Here is a 20861-nt window from a genome sequence, read left to right as displayed (position 1 = left end):
GTGGCGTGAGCTGATGGCACAGCTGGCATGGCCACAGCAGTGTGCAAGCAGCTCCCCTGAGAGGCACTTGTCAGGAGGAAAGCAGGAATGCACCTCTCCAGCTTATTTCCACCTTGGGTCTCATTAGAGCAAAACTGAGACTGCCAGTTGGACCAAAGCACAGAACTCGACGTCTCTGGGAATAGGTCCAAGCCCAGTGAGCACTGGGTGTGCAGAGCCTTCACCAGCACATCACCAGGACAAGGAGGAGCTCCCTGGACATGGCTGGGCTCTGACCAGGGTGCTTCAGGTGAGAGGTTACGGGGTTTGAGACTGCCTCAACAAAGTGCCATGTTCTTATCACCCTCCTAATCAGTGGGTCTGTCTGGACCCTTGCTGCTCACAAGCAGCTCCTCCACCTGCTCAGCTGGCCAAAGCCGGCACCTGTCCTCACTCCTCCAAGCAGGCTGTTTTTAATTCATGGCCCTCAAGTCTCTCTTCCATCCATCCAGGGTTAAGTTGCTGTATTTTCCAGGCAATGGATAAAAAAACTAGATTGACAAATGAGTTTAGCATATGACCATCATGCATCAGTTATTAAAAAGAAAGAATAGCTGGAAGGTCCATCTACAGCTTGTTTGCCTTGTCCATATGGGAAATGGAATTTAAATTACCACATTGCTTGAGGAGAAGTTTGTAATCCCAGTATAGTGAAGTCATGTTTTTCATGGGATGGGAACAGCAGATAGTAAGAGTTTCTGCAGTTAGCATGATATCAAGTGTGATGGCAAGATACTTTAAAGTGTTTTTCTTGTAGATGGAAACGTTCAGATGCAGAACCAGCAATTCTACCTCCCTGTGAGAAGACACTGAGGAACTGCCATCAGTTTGCTTGTGTTTGCAGCATGTCTTAGAGGATAGCCACAGCTTGATTCACATTCTTACTGAAAAGCTTCCCAGAGCTTGTATTAGGATCACTTTTATGCAGAGTATGAAGTTTCCCTTTTTTTTTTTTAACAATAAATTTCTCGCCTTTTTTGGTTTGAAAACTCCTAATTTTTTTTCAGCTTACTGACAACAGGCATACTTCCTACACTTATGTCTCTGAACATGGTGGGGGGTCATGAAACAACTTGAAAATTGTAGTGTGAGGCAGGACAATGCTGTGTATTCATTTGGCTCTAAGAATTGTTAACAGAATAATCCCATCTGAAATTTGTAGTAAATGTATATATATATAGTAGTAAAAATAAGGATGGCAATAGATTTTGTATGTGAATTTGTATGCTCTTGTGCTAAGTACAAACACAGAAGAAAAATTCAGCCCCAACACCAAAGGGTTTAGACTTCAGAGATATGGCTGCAGACTGGTGGGGGAATAAGAAAAACAAAACAACAGGCCATGCTGGTGGTTCAGCTGATGTCAAAGACACCTGTGGATGTCCTGGTGTCTACGGGGAATGTCTTCCAGAAACAAGGGGTTAATGAGAGGCAAAACTCTGGCTGAAAATTTGATGATTAGTTTGTGAGGGGGGCATCATCAGGCAGATCCAGGAGGGAGGGATGCTCAGGAGGGTGTCACAGATGTCCTTGGAGGGTCAAGGCAGCCCTGCACTCTGTTACAGGTTTGAAGAACAGATCAAGAACCAGATGCAATGAGAGGCAGTTTATAAAATATTCATTAGGTGCAAAAACTGCACCATGCTAATGTGAGCTATAGGAAGGTTAAAATATAGATAGTGATAGATCTTCAAACATTGATCTTAGGCAGTATTTGACCCACTCCTCCTGCTGTGCATACACTGCTTAAACCTTTCCCTCCTATGCACAAAGGGTACAATTCATATTCTCTGTTCCTTACTCATCTGAAAGCTACAGGTGTGGTATGAACTCAGTGTTGAAGCTCTCCCTCTGCTCAGTGGAGAAACAGAGGCAAGTACCAAGCACCAGGCAGTCTTCTACAGAAGCAGGCTCTGACATGGGGCAGGTGGATTATTTTTTTCACTGTCTCTAGTCTGTATAATCTTGTTATGTCACTTAACCTTCAGACAGTTAAAATTTGCTGGAAGGAATCCTGTGCCAGGTCTTCTCTTTGGCTAAATCCTTTATTAAGTCCTGTACATTTTTAAGGCTTAAAAATAACATATTTTAAAATGTAGTAAAATCTTCTAGAAAACTAGAAAAATATTATTATTGCTGTTATTATGTTGTTGTTTTTGTTATTTTTATTGTTAACTCATTATACAAAAGTCTTCTAGTAAACTTATTCACTAATGTTCCCAGACATAATCCAAACTAGTTTTTCTAGAGAAAATATGTTTTCCAATTCTTATATCAAACAGAAGGGAAGTTACAATTAATTTCTCATTGCTAATATTTCCCTGCTAAGAACTGGAGACCATTCCTGTGACTTAAGGAGGCATGGAGTCTACATTTCTTGCTATTCTTTAAGGAAATTTTCTAAATGTCAGTGTTGTAGTGGGTTGTTTGTTGTAAAAAAAGATGCAACATCAATATTGAACACTTGGTTAAGGAAAAAAAATTAAAAATTGATAGGCTTGAAAGGGACTTTAGAGATCAGCTAGTTTGAGCTCCCCAGCCACAGGCAAGGACACTTCCATGAATTCTGGTTGCTCAAAGCCCCATCCAAGCTGATATTGAACACCTCCAGGGATGGGGCATCCACAGCTTCTCTGGGCAAACCATTCCAGTGCTTCACCAGCCTCATAAGAAGGGCTTTCTTCCTAATATCTAAACTAAACCTGCCCTCTTTCAGTTTAAAGCCATTCTCCTTTGTCCTATCACTACATGCCCTTGTAATATGTCCCTCTCCAGCTTTCCTGTAGGCCCCCTTCAGACACTGGAAGGTGCTGTAAGGTCTCTCCAGAACCTTCTCTTCTCCAGGCTAAACAATTCCAGCACTCCCAACCTGTCTGCAGAGGAGAGGTGCTCCAACCCTCTGAGCATTTTCATGACCTCCACTGGACTCACTCCAACAAGTCCATGTGCTCCTTATGTTGAGGTCCCAGAGTGGGAAGGAATACTCAAAAGGAATTTTTATCTAGAGCTATTCAAAAATAAAAATCCCTCATAAAAAATCCTGCTTTCCAGCCTCAAATGGAAGCAGTAAAAGTGTAAAAAATTATTTTCCATAGATTTTGCCACAAGTTCTAGTTCTGATGACCTTTAAACTACAGTACTTGAGTGTCTCCACAGTTACTAATGTGTCAATGAAGCTGATTTGACCTCTTGATCACTTTAGCAGTTTCTGTGCATGTTTCAATAGTCTCACCAATTTCCCTATATTAATTGAAATGTGAGTGGCTAGATGTGTCTTCTTCACCCAGACAGAAAAAAACAAATCCAGTTTAAACCAAATGGGGATAAAACAGATGTATTTAAACATGAAACAAGCCACCTTCTATCTCAGTGATTTCAACTGAAATGACTTTGAGGGAAATATTATTTGATATCATGTGTGAGCTGTGCTTTAGAACAGTATTCTTGACTGTTTAAATGGGCTAAGCAGGTAAAATAAAGTATCTCATAATGCACATGAGTATTATGATGACATACTGCTTCTTTCTAACGTGAAGAATTTTTAACTATTGCATCAGGTTACTTCTTTCAACCTCTCATTACTTTATAGCATTTCATCATCATCTTCACAGTAATTTTCTGTCTAAAATGTCAATAAACCATCAACCCTTGAACCAAACCTCCTTATTCTCCTCCATGAATCTTCTCCTGCAATTATTTTCTGTTCCTGTAATGTTGTTACTCCTGATGACTGAGGGAGGGAATCATTGCTAAATCAGCCTCTATATACTCTAAATGTTTGTGTATCAGACATGTATTTAAGGAAACACTCAGAATGTATTGAAATAAACAGGAATTCCAGCATTTATTTCAAGTTGTTGCAGGCTTCATCTCATATTTTCCTGACAGTTTGTCTACTTGATTATATTTAGTGTTCAGTAGAAATTAAAAATGATCATTCAGTTCTGCTTACTTCTACATTCCATGCAATTTCTTTGATTTAAATTTAAATTCTGAAACTGGGTTAGAAGTGGAATAAACATGAAACAGTCTGAAAATTAGAACAGTTAATCTTTTTTAAAAAATGCAGATATGTTAATGTATAATTAAAAATAAAACTTGATTTGAACTCATAGATGAAAACTAATTTCCTGTGTTGTTTTTAGGACATGTAAAATTTCTCTGATAACACAGCTGAGAAGCTCATTAAATATGTTTGGTCATGTAAAAATGTACCTCTTCATCCAGATGGGAAAGGCAGCACCAAGGAAGTTGACTCAGATTATAGGTAAGTAATTACAACTTTTGTTAAAATGAATGCATGCAAAGCACCATTTCTTCATATGAGTGTCTTCCTGATTGCATAATTAGAGATGTTTTCACTAATGATAGTAATGACTGTCAACACACAAACTGCATGGACAGGTTTATGGCACCATGATGGGAATTGCCTGTTGACAACCAAATATTTTCAATAAGTAATTTTCACATGGGTGAAGTCCTGTTGCTGTAAATGTTGACAGGTATACTGCAGTGCAATGATTAGTTAGTGTGGGGTGCATGAAGATTAGTTATTACATAGGTATTTTTATATTTATATAGTTATATATTTATTTTTATTTTTATATTATATATAATAATACAGTTTTGGTGCCACTCTAGCTTTCAGGTGAGTTGTGCTAACACACTTCTCCACTTCTCTATTTTTGGTTTGAATCGTTAATATAGTCCCTGTACAATACAAGCTGAGGGCTGAATAATTGTACTCTGTCATGAGTCACTTAGTTTTCAGCATCAGATGTGGAAAGAAAGTTTCTTAATTTGATCTTTTCTGCTTTTTGAGTATGTACTTCATGCATTGCACAATATGGTATTCAATCACATAAGAATACATTTCTACAAGATCTTTTAACATGGGAATCTCAACAAGTTTCAGAGTTGGTAATTGAATAAATATAAGGAATTCTGTATTCTACTCAAAGCTTCTGAACATTCTGGATCTGTGTTTTGAGCTACAAATCTCATGAAAACAAGTTCTGCAATGGCGCTTATTATTGTGAGATTCTAAATGTTGTCAGGCTGGAGACAGTATGAAAATTGTATTTTGGCATTTTCACATCTGACTCCGCCAAAACGCAAAATCCAGAGATGCAGAGAAATCAAAATTAATCTGATGAATTCATAGGTTTTGATACATTTTGAGTTCTCACTGGAAGTTGTGGTAGCAGAGGGAAGGCCTTTTGCTCCAGAGGTGTTTACAGCCATCCTGATGAATTTCTAATGAAATTTCTACTTCTATTCATCTAATGAAATTATCTATGACATGCAGAACATTCCCTCCATAACCATTGATCTCTACACAGATTGGAAGGAAGCTCCAGGATAAAGAGCACTGGCTTTCAAGTAATTAAAAAGGCCAATAGTTTAATCCAATAGGTCTCCAAATGTACAGTATTACCAGCTATCAGTGTGCTGCATTGGCAAGGACAGTTAGCACCCTCTTCTGAACTTCAAAAATATTTCTTGACTGCCCTTTGGGAGCACATATATTAGGATTTTCTTTTAAGCACTGTTGCAATATCCAAAACTGCTCAGATATTGACAAAAAGACATTGCCCAAAAAACTTTGAGGTGGATTTTTCTAAAGCTTTGGGTGGTCATTGGATTCATTAGAGTGCTGAATTCCAAAATTCCTGGCAAATTTCTTCTGGAACTCATTATGTCATTCAGTACTTTTCAATGTATCTATATGCTTGGATGGCTCAATTAAAAATTACCTTCACTAAGGAAAGAAACAATACTTGTGAGTCCTATGATTAAAATTGTACTGAATAATTGAATGTTTAATACTTGATTTTTAAAACAAAAAATTTGCAAGTTTGAGTGAATATTGCTGAATAAGATACTCTCAGAAATAAATAGCTTATGAGGAATAGAAAATTGGAACCATACCACAGCAACCACACTGGTATACATTTCTGATTTCGTAACTATTCTTCAGCCAACTGATAACAACAGTGGAGAATTACAGTACAAGCTTTGCTAAAGACCCTAAAACTACTATTTGTTCAATAAATCTTTGTGTGTTAATGGTGTTTTCTTCTTTTTTTCTAAATATTTTTTTTAACAAGGAAAAAAAATTAAACAAAACCCACCCCTGTTCTTATTCAAATCTTAGTTTCCTCTAAAGGATTATTTCCTCTGCTTCAGGAAGTTGGCAGGCAGAAAACCACTTCTAAATCAAGCTGTAAGCTGGTACTGCAAAGAGCAGAGTTTATTGGTACCAGACATTTGCAAATAAGTAATTGACACTCATGCTATAACAATAAGCAATTCCCAAAAAAACCCAGGGAGCTGCCAGAACAAAAAAATTTGCAACGCGCTCTATCCAATGCCATATATCCATCAGGGTCAGTCACATCAGTGGTGGTCAAAATAACAGCTCCAGGACCAGCTGGAGCTCTGTAAAGAGCAGCTGTCTCCTGCTTTTGCCTCTTCCTTCTGCACAGACTTTCAGTGCCCTAAGCACGGGCAGGCTCTGAGCTATAACAATGTTATCCAAACAATGTGCCTGAATCCAAAGCCTCTGGAATTCCCAGGATTTGGATACACAGAAGACCAAGGTGAGAGGCATACTACTTCCAGGGAAAATGGGCTCAACACTTCAGCTTTTGGGGGACCTGAGCCACTAAAACATGCCTCCCCTCCTTGGGACAGTACTGTGGGGTCGTGGCTCAGGAGCAAAGAGAGGGGCATTTGCCTTTCCCTGCTCCTAAATATTGTTTGGGATACCATTAATGTTCACAGTGTTTGCAACAGCATCTAAGTACTTTTTGTGAGTTAGCTTGCCGCCTGTACCCACCGTTTCAAGCTTTGGGCTGGCTCCCACTCTTGCCACCTCCAGCTTTTTCAGTGCTTTCCCCTCACCTCCTGCATTTCTGCCACAAGCAGGGCTGTGCAGAAAAGAGCTGGCAGAGCAGTGAGAGTGGCCTGCAGCAGACATCTGGGGCTTCTCAGTAACTCATAGAAGCCAGGTAAAGTTGAACCTAAACAAATGGTAAAAATGGATACAGGGTCTGTGTTGTACTGTAGCAGTCTTTGGTAGTGGCGAGCATGTGAAAAACTGTATTAGCTGATAAGGCACTTGAGCTGAAAGTCTGTGTTTATTTCAGTGAAACACTAGGATTTAAATGAGGGAGCACAGACCTTGAAGCTAACTGTTTCTTCACTCCTGTCTAATGCAGCAAAAGCAAGATATCATACCTCAGACTGGTAAGCAAGGTAAGAAACCATAACTTTATTATAAAACAAAATTAATTATTCCTTTGTGTACACTGTGCTTAGAGCAAAAGAAATACAAACCAACTGTTTTCCCTTTGTCAGGGACTACAGGGAAAGTTGCTTGGGTGAGGAGGAAGTGTTTGCTTTTACTCCACCACTGTGGGCAGTTTTTTTTTCAGAAAATGTGAGTGACAAACCAAATAACAAGATTTCTTTATTTTTTATAAATGTGGTTTTGATATATACCTAATTCTCCTAGCAATCAAGTTTTTGAAATTTAGAGGATAGATCTCAAAACTCTTAAAAGCCTGAGCTTAGAGCCTCTGTTATATGAGTTTCTGTGGGTTTGACCTTCAGGATCTCTTTCTTAAATGGCTTTCCTAGAAAGAAAGCAAACTAGAAGGGATGAAAAATACAAACTTTCTTGGATAGCACTTACTTTTGCTAGTGGGGGTGATGATGCAGAGCTCTAAAGTGAAAGTAGAGAGGGAAGGAATAGTTTAGGAATGTCTCTTCTCAGCCTCTGCCCAAGATATTTTATAGTGTTTGGTGAGGGCTATTTTGCTGTTGCTGAGACAATGAGCTGGAAAGTCAGGATATGCAGAAGATGGCTTAAATTTCAGTGAATTCTGGTTTAGGTGGCAGTTGCTGGATGTTTGCTGTTGAAAGTGTTGTTATAGAAGCAGATAAATAATTTTAATTGTTTTAATTAAAAATGTTTAAAATAATAAATACTATAGGTTGCAAACAAAATGAGACAAAGCAAATAGTACAGTAATAGATACACACCCACATTTATACTGTGAATCAAATATATGTAGTTATAAAGTAGAAATCCATATTTTTAGGAAAGTTAGTAAGTATTTCCAAAGAGATGTTGCATTGTTGAAGCTATTCTAGGCTAATAGGAAAATGGTTTGAATTGTTCAGCAATAACATCTTGTGTACTTGTGTCATGACAGCAGATTTCTGAAATGTTACTGAACCAAACACATTTCTAATTCCCGTGATGAGTGACACAGTGAGTGAGAGCAATTATCCCAAAATTTAGCTGTTCTTTTATTCTCAGACTGATGTATATTTCACAAAACATTGACTGACTGTCTTTTAAACAACCAAAGTTCAGTCTTTTGAAACTGCTCGCATGCTACTCTGTTCAGCTATGTGGCTCAGCATTTGTGGTGTGCAAAGAACTGCCTGTGCCTATTGTTTTTGTTCCCAGATGAAATCTCTGAAGGCTTTGGCAGTCTTTGTTGAAGTCATTGGGCTCTGAAAATGCTCACAACTTTATTATGTTGATGTCAAAAGCGTTGGAATTTTCAAAGGCCTACCAATCAAATATTGCAAATGACAGTAGCTAAACCTTTTCATTTTATACAATCACTTGTGTGACTTGGAGATCATTCCATCCCCCAAATGTACATCTGTTGGAGCAAAGGGTTACCAGAAACAACTAGCAGGGATATCAAGACCATTGCTCAATAACCACAGGCATTATTTTGCAATATTTATTGTGCTCTGCAGGAGTTTTCCTGGGATCAAAACTCTGCTGGTTTTATTAATGGTATTCGCAGTTGTGTCACATGGATTGTTTCATCTTATTAGAGCTGAATGCTGTAAGTTGCCATTTCAGAATTGCTAGTTATAGATTTTGCAGGAGTGCATTTGTATGCTGTAGCCTCTAACAAAATGCTATGTAATTTGAATACCACCTTTATCCAGCATGAATCCCTCTGGTATATATCACTATCCAGGAAATGTGTCTGGATACCTTTTCTACTTAACCTGGTTGATTTTATATTACACAACCAAGTGCATTATTTTCAAAATATATTCTTGAGTGCTTAGGGTTAAAGCGGCCCAAGAGAAACATTCAGGTAGTTGTCACTTAAACCAGTTTTGTAGAAATGATGTCTGGGTATTTTAAGATGACCTTCATATTCTTTACCAGAACTCAGCCTACACACAGACACAAATACAATCAGATGTTTTTACTTGCATAGCTAAGATACAAGATTGTTTTCTCAATTGATTTGCATGTCTTTCTGTAAATAACTACTCTTCTTAAGTAGCAAGTAAGGAAAAAGAATATGGGTAACATACTTGGGGTGGAATGTGAAAAGAAATTTAATATATTTAATCTTATTATACATTTTTTCTACATTAAATTCAACAGGCTGCAAATATATTTTGCTACAAAGCTTTGTGTAAGAAATATCTCTATAAGAAAATACATCTCATTAAACATTTCCTGTAAATAAATTATTACAAATAACTGCGTTTTGCAAGAGCAAAATGGCGGGTAGGCCAAATAAGAAGAGCTGAAAAATGCTGGGACCCCATTTCTGCAACCCCCTTGCTCATTTTCTTTTATATGTAGCGAGCACTTGAGCAATGAGAACACTTGAGTTCCTCTTCTGAGTATGTGCTGTGTCAGTGTAAATAAAACTTGTAAAATTGGTTCCTGGACTTTTATAGTATTTTGCAATTCCTGAACCTTATTTCTGTTTCAGTGACATTGGAAAATGCTGGAGTAAGAAGAGTTATTTCTAGTAGGGAAGGAGGTGTGTGAAATACTCTTCTGCTTTAGACTCTTATGAAAGATTAGGGCAATGAAGATGAGGTCTGTTTTCTAATTAGGAAGGCTGAATCAAGCAGTGTAGCCAAGCTAAAACTTTAAAGTATCTCACTGGTGGAAAAATATATCAGGTAATGGCAATGTGGTCTTCAAAGTAAAACTACACACTGGCCTACCCATGTTGTGCAGAACTGAATAAACAGAAAAGTATCTTTTTATCTTTGTACCATAGAACATGAAAATGGGTAATCATAAATGGGTAATTACAACATAGCAGTAGGTCACTTACAGAATTGAACTTCTTTAAAATAATATCAGTCTCTTTACCAAAGTTTATACAAAGGAATATTTGAAAATAAGTAAAACTTTATAGGTTTGAAAAGAGCTGGGAGACAAGTCATGGGAGAGAGGCTGTCCTTATTCTAACCAATACACAAACAACGTAGGGTTGGCAGCTGTTTCCACAGTCTATGTATTTCTGTCATTCCTGGAAGAACACTCCAGAGTGAGAGGACACCAGTTCTCAGGCTGAATACATGCTGGAGGCTGGTATGCTGTGACATCACACGATGTTTAACAAATCATGCCATCTTCTTACATCCTCTTCTGCAGGAGAGGAGATACTCACAAGACTCAACTCCTTCTCTGCTGTCTTGAGAACAAATCCATTATACTGCTGCAGAGTGCCATAAGATGTAAAATTTGAGTTTGTAGCACTATGCTTGAAAGATTTCAACAAACGTTGAGGTGTTGAATATATTATAACAGCAATAGAGAAACAACTTCAAAGCTCTTCGTGTTAAGCACTTCAACACTCTGCTATTTCTTTTGGAAATGTCTATAATGCAAGAATGCTTAGGCAAGGAAAGTATATTTAGGACTAATGAGGAACTGCCTGTATATAATTCTGGATTCAGCATGCACACATATTTGCTTCATCTGTTCAACCCAATGTATATTAGAAGTAAACTGAGAAAAATACAAGCAATTAAGTGCCTTACTATGACATTGAACTACATAAACATTTCAATTTACCCATGTATAGGAAACAAAACTCTGTTTAAATGCCTCCTCTAAGATAAACTGCTGCTCTCTTGAAATTTTGGGATGGCCAGTTTTCACCTCCTTCATAAGGGCCCACAAAACATAGCACTCTTGTCCTGCAGGAGTGCTTCCTTGCTGAATGTCAGCCCTGAATAATGAGGGCATGTAGACATTCACAGTAACTTTATTTCCATTTCTCACACCTGCAGTGATGTGTTGACAGATGAGTCTTCCTGGCATGCACTGCTTCCTATAGGAGTACAATGTATACAATTTCTGTAGAAAATCCTTACCTCGCTGTAGACCCACTGTAGCCCTAACACTGAACCCCTGAAACATCATGGGACAACACAGCAAGGTAAGTGACATTCATTTCCACTCTACTTGTCTGCATACTAGCATTCCCCAGAAACTGTAGAATTATTTACAGGAGAACTGCGTGGTAGGTGAACTCCAACTACATTTGTGTTTACCACCAGCTCAAAAAGAAATGCATTTGATGTGACTTCTACTCACACTCTAATTGATACTTTAGCATTCCACTTTCATTTGCAGTCCCCTTTTTCCGCCATGCCATAATGCATTAAGCACATAAAGCCACAGTCAGTTAATATCTTCCCAATCCTCATTCAGATCTTCTGGCACACATGAAGTCTTGATTTAGAAGAGGAGGTGGCATCTTTCCATACTTTACAAGACAAGCCCTTGGCACAGTCACATCGTTGGAAAATCTCCAGTCCATGGGACCCTTTCTTGCGCTGTTTGGTGCACACCTCCCCCTGATGCAACACAGGCTTGCAAATTTTGGTCCAGAAGTGGCGAGCACAGCAGTGTCCCTCAATGCAGTCTGATGACCGTAGGCAGGGATCGCCTTCGTGTCCTAAAAAGAACAATCAAATTATTTTATCTCATGTTAAAATGTGAAAGTACAGATTCAGTGCAGACTTATGCAAATGGAACTGACAAAAAGAAGAGGTGGTATTTCCACCTGTGGCTATTTGAAGGATGCAAACACAAGAAAAAATATTAATTAGGAAAGTTCAAGGGGGTAATTCATGAGACCTGCCATAAGACTTAGTAAGGAGAAATTCAACTACAGGATTGTAAGCAGAATTACAAGTGTTCAATTACATGGCTGTTACAAGAGGAGGATGTCTGCAGTCTTGCACAACTGATAACATGATTGTTAGTCCACATCTGATACAGAGAAGAAAGCAGATGCTGTTTCAATCACAGGAGCTGTCGGTTGACATTACATCACTTTCTGAGTTGTGCTGTGATCTCTCACAATACATTCACTCCCTGTGAAATTACTGCCTATTTCTGGTTTCCACTGCTGTATCTTAACAGCAATAACATGATTCTTGTCACAAAGGAACAGAGCAGTCCAGTCCAAATGTCATCTTACCCTTTATGTGTGACAGCTTGGATCGGGGTCTCCCCAGGTTGTGCCATCCCAAATCCTTGCTCGCATAATGGCCATTCTTCTTGTTGCGTGGCCCTTCTAGAGCAGGGATGTGAGGAGTAAGGATGCTTTCAGTCATTGGTATGCAAATACCTGCAAGATAAAGACAACCACTCAAATATTTGAATAAGAGAAAAAGCAGCTGAGAGGCATGCACTGACTGGCCAGGTCAGGATGATGAAAGCACCGGGGTTTGGCCTCAGTGAAGCTAAGCTCTAATGACACATTCACCTCTGGCTCCTGGCACTTAGCCTCACCACAGGTCTGCTTCACTCACTGTCAGACAGTCTCTCTGTCACTCTGGCTTTATGGTCTGAGCCCCTGGAGAGCTTCTTACAGACATCTCTCTCCAGTCTCCATGGAAATGCAAACAGTATGGCTATAAATCTCCTCAGGGAGGGTAGATTCAGGATTCATTAAATCTCCTTTGCTTCCTTAAAATATGACTTCTGTGCAGTCTTCCAATGAACCAAAGCACACTGAATGTAGAGCTGTGATTTTAAGCAGCATTTTTGTGTTTCTCCACCACAAAATATAAGAAAATACTGGTAGTACCTGAGCCCTAAACATAGAAATACTATTAAAGAAAAATAGGCAGCGTGGGATGAAGTAGACAATTAAGTGTTCTTGGCTTAGAACAAGAAGAGCTGTCACCCAGGAAAAAATACTGTTGCTAGAAACAGATGATGTCGAGAAGGCTGGTGTTGTGCAGAGAAGCCGGAGCTGGCAGCCGTACCGTTGTTGCAGCGGTTCCCGGGGCAGCACATCCCGTCCCGGTGGCAGCGCTTCTTCTTCCTCCGGCACAGCATGCACGCAGACGTGGCTTGGTGAGGGCTGTGGCAGTACCGCCCAACTTCGCATTCCTTGTCATTAGTGCAAGGATAGGCCTGGCGGGGAAGAGAAAGGTTTACAGTGAGGCACTCCTTTGCACAAGGAATGAACGCAATCCATTTAAAAAAAAAAAAAAAAAAAAAGCAAACAAACAAAAACCAAGAAAATAAACTACCGCTGCTGAAACCTCCAAAGTAAAACAATAGCTAAGGTAACAATTCACTGGGCAAGAAGATGCAACTAGGGGTGCTCCGCTGCAGTTATACAGCAATCTTTAAGCTCACACAACTGCTAGTCATTGCTTAAAGAAAAGATGGAACCTGCTTACTCATGGTTTCAACTTTCCTTATTTCAAACATATGTGGGCACAAGAGAATACACCTTTTTGTGGATTCATAGGCAAGAGCTTAAAACTCCACAATGAATAATCAACACAGCCATGAAAGCCAGTAACAATACCAAAACACACATTACAATAGATAACATTTCATTTAAAATTCTGAGGAGGCATTCTTCCTTTGACAATTGTCATACACACTGGTTTATAATCACTAAGCTCAGTGTTGTCACCATGAGTATCTGCATCACACTCATTCAAATGTCTCTAACTTCACCACTCATCCCTGGCCCACAGCGGTGGGACTCCTTGGAAGTGAATAAACATCACTGGTCAGCATTTCACTTTGATAACCTTTCATTCACTTCTGGTCTCAGTATACTCCTTATACTTGCCACCTGCTAAACAGCACCCTATGGTATGCAGCATGGAATGTATTATAGAGCACAAAATAACTTACACATATAATTCCCTGCAAGCAGATACATGGGTATACAATTCTTCTCTATTCATCAAAGCCAGCATTACTTCACAGGAAAACACTTTTAAAAGAAAAAAAAAAAAAGGCAAAAGCACTGCATTCTCCAATAAAGATAAAGAAAACTTTATTCCTACAAAAGGAAAAGAGAGGATTCTTGAAAGAGACATAATAACACACACTGCCACATTCCAGGATGCTTTCTGCTGACTCCCACACAGCTACAACTGTGGTATCTGTTTGAATCTAATTTTACTTCCTGTAAAATTTATTACAGATTTTTTTCCATTCCTCAAAATTATTCTTGAGGAATTTGTTTAAATAAAAAAAGATGACAATAAATTTTGTACACTTCCTGGAAAATTATGTTTACATTTCCTCAACTAATTTTCTCCAGTATTTCAAATAAATAAAACTATTGCTGTTCAAAATTATTTTTTAATTAATCGTTCCTCCCCCAAAAAAAATGCCCAACTAATTTCCAGTGTAGAATTATTACTTTTCTGTAATAATTTTTGAAATCAAGACTTATATTTCTCTCAGAAAATAAAAAACTTCCAAATCTTTAAGAGTGCACTTTGGAAGTAATTTCTCTAGATGGAGAAACTCTTGTTTATCAGTCTTCATGTGATTCTGTTGAGAATCACATAAGAAACAAGAGATCTTCAAAGAAAACCTAACATATTTCTCTCATGTCAGTAGTGGGAGGGGATGCCATTTCTCATGTGACTTCATGAGTTGGTTGTCAAAATTTACTTTACAGTACCAAAAGTGCTGGCTGGATATTTCCCAAATGCTGCTGCCTCATTACTTCTGCCCTCTGAATATGTGCCTTTGAGAATTTTTCCAGGGTGCAGCTGTTTGGAGTAATCCAAACTATGTGGAAGTCTTTTAGCCTTAAGAATGGACATTTCCTCAAGAGGATGAAACCAAAGAAGGCCAGATCTTTTAAGCTAGAAGTACCAATAAGATACCAATAGAAATACCTTTTTGGTACTCTTTAGGCATAAGCATATTCTACTTATTTTATCAAAGTGGAGTGAAACTGTTCTTTTCTCAATCCCATCACTCCTTTCCCTCATTTTTCCAAAACTAATAAATAAAACTGACTGAAAATTTATTATATAGTTACTATAAAAGTAAGACTTTCTTAATTTAAATTATACCTTATTAGCCTATGATCCTTACAATGCAAAAAAAAAAAAAAAAGAAAAGCCATTTTATATAGACCTGTGCATGGTTATACTGAATTTGGAAAATACTAACTCTGCTAGCTGCAGGAAATGCAAATAAAAAACAGATGAACTGGCTAAAACCTGGAGATGAAGGCATTTTAGACCCTTGTCTGTCATCAAGACCTTCATAACCGCATCTTTTTTCCAATATGGGCATGTGGCATACACCTGCAACTTGTCAGCAAGAAGCCTACTTGCAGTTTTATTTTGGTTCCTCAAATAGCTTCTTAAAAAAAAAAAAGAGTTCCCTGATCCTGAATGGCGCTAATGAATGCTCTCACATACCATATCTAGTGATTGTTTTACTTTTGGCTTTTAAGCTGAGTGACATGGAAAAGATATTTTAAGATACGCATCTAAATTGTCAGCTCTGCGCTCTGTCCTTGACAGATGATAAAAGTAATAAAAGACAACTTCAAAAATTGCTAGGAAAATCAACAGAACCCAGCCTTTCTTCCCAATCTAGAGCCCATTCTAAAATAAAAATTATACTTCTGAATTACAATAAGCCAAAATTGACCTACCTAAGGCAAATGACTGCAGCGCATCAAAAAAAGAAGTCTGTTACATGTAGCTTAGATAATAACTAACAGGTCCACTCAAAAGACCAGTTACCAGCCAGCCATACTAGAAACACTCTTGCAAATGCCTGCTGCCACCAACTATTTTGATCTGCCAAAATCACTATCCATTTATAGCCTGGCTATCAATCATCAGGACCTTAAAACAAAAATGCCTTTATAACCTTGTGTCTGTTTCCTAGTCACTAGACGTTCATTAGAATTGACATAATTCCTGCTCTCAGCAGAGTAATTTCTATTGCCGTGTAGCATTCATTATAGAAAGAGAAAAATAAAAGAAAATAATATATTGTGTTCTTAGCCTTTGCTACCAGGAGGGAAATGCATCTATAATTATTCCTTTGTTGTCACTTGAGTCAATCTAGGTACACCTCTTCAAAATACAGGGTAAAGAAAACATGGAAAAATGTGCATGTTAACTATTATCTATGCATAAGTCAAGATTTCCAAAATCTCCTGCACCACAGTGCCTGGAACAAAGTCTTTACGTTCAGAGAATTGTAGAGAACATTTCCTATATACAACACAAAGACACAGATCAGTCCCAGATGGAGAGGGAAGAAGCAAGCTGTAAACCAGCTCTACTTCCCCAGCAATGATAACTAATTCTATAAGGCACATCATCCCTTCGCATTCCTCAGCTACACGTATCATTTTCTGGTTGTAAATCTCCATCCACTAAGCACAGCTTTGATATTATGGGAAACCAGATGAAACTGAGATAAAATACATAGCTCTCCCTGAAGCTGCATTTAAACAATCTTTTTTTTTATCCCGCTTACAGGCAATCAAGTCACCCGTAGCATGACATGAACTAGATTTGCCTGTGATAATGAGTCACTTTTTAGAATTTGTTGTCTGATTAAGAGCATTGTTTACTGACATGGTTTTTCCTCAGCCATTCTAATTAGCCATTACAATCCTTGTATAAAAGATAGTGTTGATTACTTGTCCAAAACTGTACAGCAAAGGGATTTTCACAATGTTGGAGGATTCAGGCTAGACATTGAAATGGGTGTTGCTTGTGCTGTGCCCAAATGTCACCTGCATCAGTCCACCAAGACTAATCTTTACCAGTCAGGTCACAACAACACAGAGATGTTAAACTTTTCTCTTGGAGAAAGAGAATATTCTTTCCTAGCTGAATTTATATTCAAAATTTCATGAATGCATAATAGAAATACTCAAGGAAAATTATGCAGAGGATAGAGGACAAACATTGGGGATTCTTATAGTTGAACAAGTCATTCCAAGCACTAAGATTTTCCTTTTTATGTTAACTTCCCAGGAACACTGCATAAGGAACTATCTGTATTTTCTGGCTATGTGGGTAATGTCATTCCCATGATTTGAGAATCATGCAGCAGTGAGGTTTATGTTTACCTTTGTCTTCCCCTTTTGACAGAGGAGCTCTTAGCCCCTTTCCTCAATGATATTTTTGCTGGATCGTTTGCTATCACATATATTTTATCGACACCACAGAGTTTCACTGCAAGCTGTAGCAATATTAAGTGGTGAGACTGTTGTGCTAAGAAGTCAAACAGTTTGAGTCTCTCTGTCTGGCACTATAAAATGTAATGGAGAAGCACTCCAGGGGGAGAGTAAGACAGATGCTACAATGTGCTGAAGGGTGAGAAGACTGATGGCAAACATACTTTATTGAGCTTTGGGAGATAAGGTCTTGAATTTCAGCATGGCCTCCAGCAAATATTTGAAGACAATACTCCCAGGCAGTGCCTTAGTCACCAGGCTCTCATCTGCACGTATTATGATGTCTCATTTGTTTTTATGCTGAAGTACTCCACACCGTACTAGCTAATCAAGACAGTGAAAGGCAGGAAGAGCCACTGGCATTTTTACCTAGACCATGTCATCACTTATCCAGCACAAGTAGTCAAGACACTGCTGGCTTCAGACCCACCTTCAACACTGAGAGGAGCTGTGCTCAAATAGGTGTTTTGATGGAACAGATATCAGTAGTGATTCCCCCAGAAGTAATAAACTTTAAAAAAAATACATCATAAAATCCAAGTGCAGAGTCAGTCCTGGCAGAAAATCATAGCTACTACCCCTCACAGCAGAATAAACAGCATGGAGGTTGTCCATTAGCCTTTCACTGCAGATGCCAAGCAGCACTCAGTAAGACAGATACAGTTTATGTACCACAGAAATGACAGTACCACTGCACTTACTGTTCTGCATACGCTGCCAGATTTGGGCCATACAATCATCGCCTGATGATAGTGGGGACTGAGCAGAAGAGGAGAAAAGCTACAACCAGCTGTACAGCCAAGAAGTGAGAGCTCTCCAGAGCTACCAGGTCAGTCCTTCATCATCCTCTCTCCCTTGGCAAAGAGGCAGTAGCTATATTGCAAAGGTGAGACAGGGGACTCAAGGAAATGGACACATACATTAACCAGGAATGGCCTTGCTTCCTAGGTACCCATATGTCAGAAAACTAATTTAGACTCTTACTCAGTCTTGTACATACTATCCCTATTTATTAATATCCTGTGCAAACACCTGTGCCACTAGGCTGTGCTACCTCATACTACAGACATTTTCTGCTGCCAAAATCTTTTCTATATCACATCTACACAATCTTTGACATTCGTACAATGTCTATGAGACAGGTTACCACAAATGAATCGGTACTGCAACTGTTTATTGCTCACTTGTTACTTAAGGAGAAAAAGTTATTTTCTCTATTTCAATTTTTCAAATTTTAAAATAATTACTGTGAAGGAGGTGGAAGCTGACCTCTCTGTAGCCAGTATGCTGGCTAGATGATCAAAACTGTCCTGAACTATAGGCAAGAGGACAGAGTTTCCAACCTCCACTTGAGAGATGAACAAAAGAGCTTGTTTGCCTTTAGTCTTGGGCATATTGCTTAATACTCCAAAGCCATCAGGCACAATGAAGCAACCAACTGGCTCAGTCATGGTGAGAGTCTCTCCTACCCATCCTGCTTTGGACAGGACAGAACTATCTTTCAGAACAAGGACTTGATCCCCATGGAGCAAACATATGAAATAGCCACAGGGGTGCCATGTTTTCTTTTTCTTTTCTCTTTCTCTGAAGAATTAGTAATACAAATTAAAAGCATGCCAATAAATTAGGAAATGCAAACATATGCTTTAACCAAGTAGCCTGCTGTCAAGACTAACTACAAAGAATGCAAGTCATTGTTTGGCTCCCCAGTTGGGCCTGATTCTGAGTTGGGTCTCAAATTTGTTTTGGCTTTTAACATATCAACATTGGTGGGACAGTTGTATGCAACATGTGGCCTGTAGAGCTAAATGAATACATCACATGTGGGATTCGTCCCACTCGCTTCTTTGGAGACAGAGTGAAGTTTCTCTCAGAAGTCTGAGAGAAATCCTAACATGATCTCACAGGATACAAACCTTAGTAACAATGGAAATAATAGCTCTTTATTCAGCACCACATGAATGTGATAAAGCAGAACGGAGGGGGTAAGAGGGGAATTCAAAGCCTTTTAATAACCAACAAACAAAGCAAACTCCCAGCTCTTTGTGGGTTGTCTTTTGCCCTACAAGGCAACTAAACTACTTACTGATAGCTTCTCAGGTGTATCCAGATAAATCCACTTTTGACAAACTTCAGCCTTTCTCCTAACTGCTAAGCAGACATGTAAGTTAAGCTGTGGATGAGAAATGACCATTATTTACTATTTTATTATTAATCCCAAACAAAAAAAGTGTTTATCAGCAGCCATCTGGAGTGATGTATTTTTCCCACAGCACTGCTGATGTTGCTTTTTTCTATTCTTAGCTCAGCACAGGCACAGATGATAGCAAAGGATCTCACTGTGTGCAAGCACAAAGCCATGGTTAATTTATCCCACAGAGGAAATCATGCTGTGCTCTCAGACAGCTCCAGACATGGATCCTGTCTCAGACTGAGAAACCAGAAACTCTCAACTCTCAGTGACTGCTGTGGCACAGATCCTTCCTAAAATAAAAACTTAACAGTAGTTGCAATTAAGCAGTTTTACTTCTTTCAGTTGCCATAGCAAGTTCAATGATTCATTTTTTCTTACCAAACCTCCTTTTTGTTAAAATAATATAACTCTGACCCACTTCTCTGCCAGACCTAAAGAGAAAGGTGCCACATTCAGCCTCTAGATTCAGTACAAGCACTTTCTTCTTGAGACAATTTATTTTTAACTCTTCAATTTAACACAACATTGCTGTTACATGAGGTCTGATTCACAGAGTGCTACATCATGGGTACATATACTGCAGCTTCCAAAGATCATTCCTTCAAACTGTGTGGATAATGGTCCCAGAAGCATACATTTTTAAACAATAAATATTCATTTTCAAAGGAATTCTCAATCTACTGCTAGACCACCCTTTTCTTTCCCTTTCTCAGGGAAAGAACATTTCTATGACCTGCAGTAGTTCAGCTCTCATGATATGCTAGAGCCAAAGAAAACTCAGATCTTAACAACCAGAAAACAAATCTCACTGAGGTCCCTCTGAACTGAGTCCCTGTATCAGCAAACTCACAGGGGTCCTCTCATAAGTTTTCCTTGTCCACAAAATAATGCCATGGAAAACAACATCCTGTTCTGCAAGCACTAGGAAGTTGTGGAGGGAGCTGTGCTCAGGGGGAGTGTGTAGATGCATCTGGTGGAAAGAGAGTCAAACACCTCCAAATAAACAGGGGAGCTGTGCTGCCCTATTTCACACAGCACTAGTCAGTGCTAGCGGTGACTCTCCCAGCGCAGACATAAAAAAACCTCCAAGGATTTTCCTGAATGATATCTCATTCACATGTGACCCTATGGGTCTCTCAGCCCACATAATGAATTTCAACAAGCATTTTAGGTCTACACTATCTAGATCACTCCAACCTGTTAATATACAGCTTATAAATCTACACCTTCTCTTACAGAACTACCTACACTTTGCATCCTACTGGGAGAAGGTAGTGTCTATTTAAAGCTGGCCTTGGCTTCAGAAGGACATATGGAAGAAGGTAATC

At 38.8% G+C, this 20861-nt stretch overlaps 1 protein-coding gene and 1 long non-coding RNA gene across 2 annotated transcripts in view; one reads left to right on the top strand and one right to left on the bottom strand.

Moving 5' to 3' along the window:
- Window positions 1–4264: 4264 nt before the first annotated feature.
- Window positions 4265–20814, top strand: LOC110468010 (uncharacterized). Its single transcript, XR_002464968.1, has 3 exons — window positions 4265–4306; window positions 7191–7299; window positions 20772–20814. It is a non-coding gene; the product is annotated as an uncharacterized LOC110468010 (long non-coding RNA).
- Window positions 9403–20861, bottom strand: part of DKK2 (dickkopf Wnt signaling pathway inhibitor 2) — a 38617-nt gene continuing 27158 nt past the window's right edge. Inside the window, exons 2-4 of the mRNA XM_021525501.3 lie at window positions 13123–13273; window positions 12330–12479; window positions 9403–11801 (exon numbers count right to left, since the gene is read on the bottom strand). Coding sequence (XP_021381176.1) covers window positions 11551–11801; window positions 12330–12479; window positions 13123–13273 — 552 coding nt within the window. The 3' untranslated portion in view covers window positions 9403–11550. The remainder of the gene's footprint in view (window positions 11802–12329; window positions 12480–13122; window positions 13274–20861) is intronic.

The sequence above is a fragment of the Lonchura striata genome, chromosome 4 (genome assembly GCF_046129695.1).
Source record: "Lonchura striata isolate bLonStr1 chromosome 4, bLonStr1.mat, whole genome shotgun sequence".
NCBI lineage: Eukaryota > Metazoa > Chordata > Aves > Passeriformes > Estrildidae > Lonchura > Lonchura striata.
The sequence above is the reverse complement of the archived record's forward strand: the minus strand, read 5'-3'. Positions and strand labels throughout refer to the sequence as shown.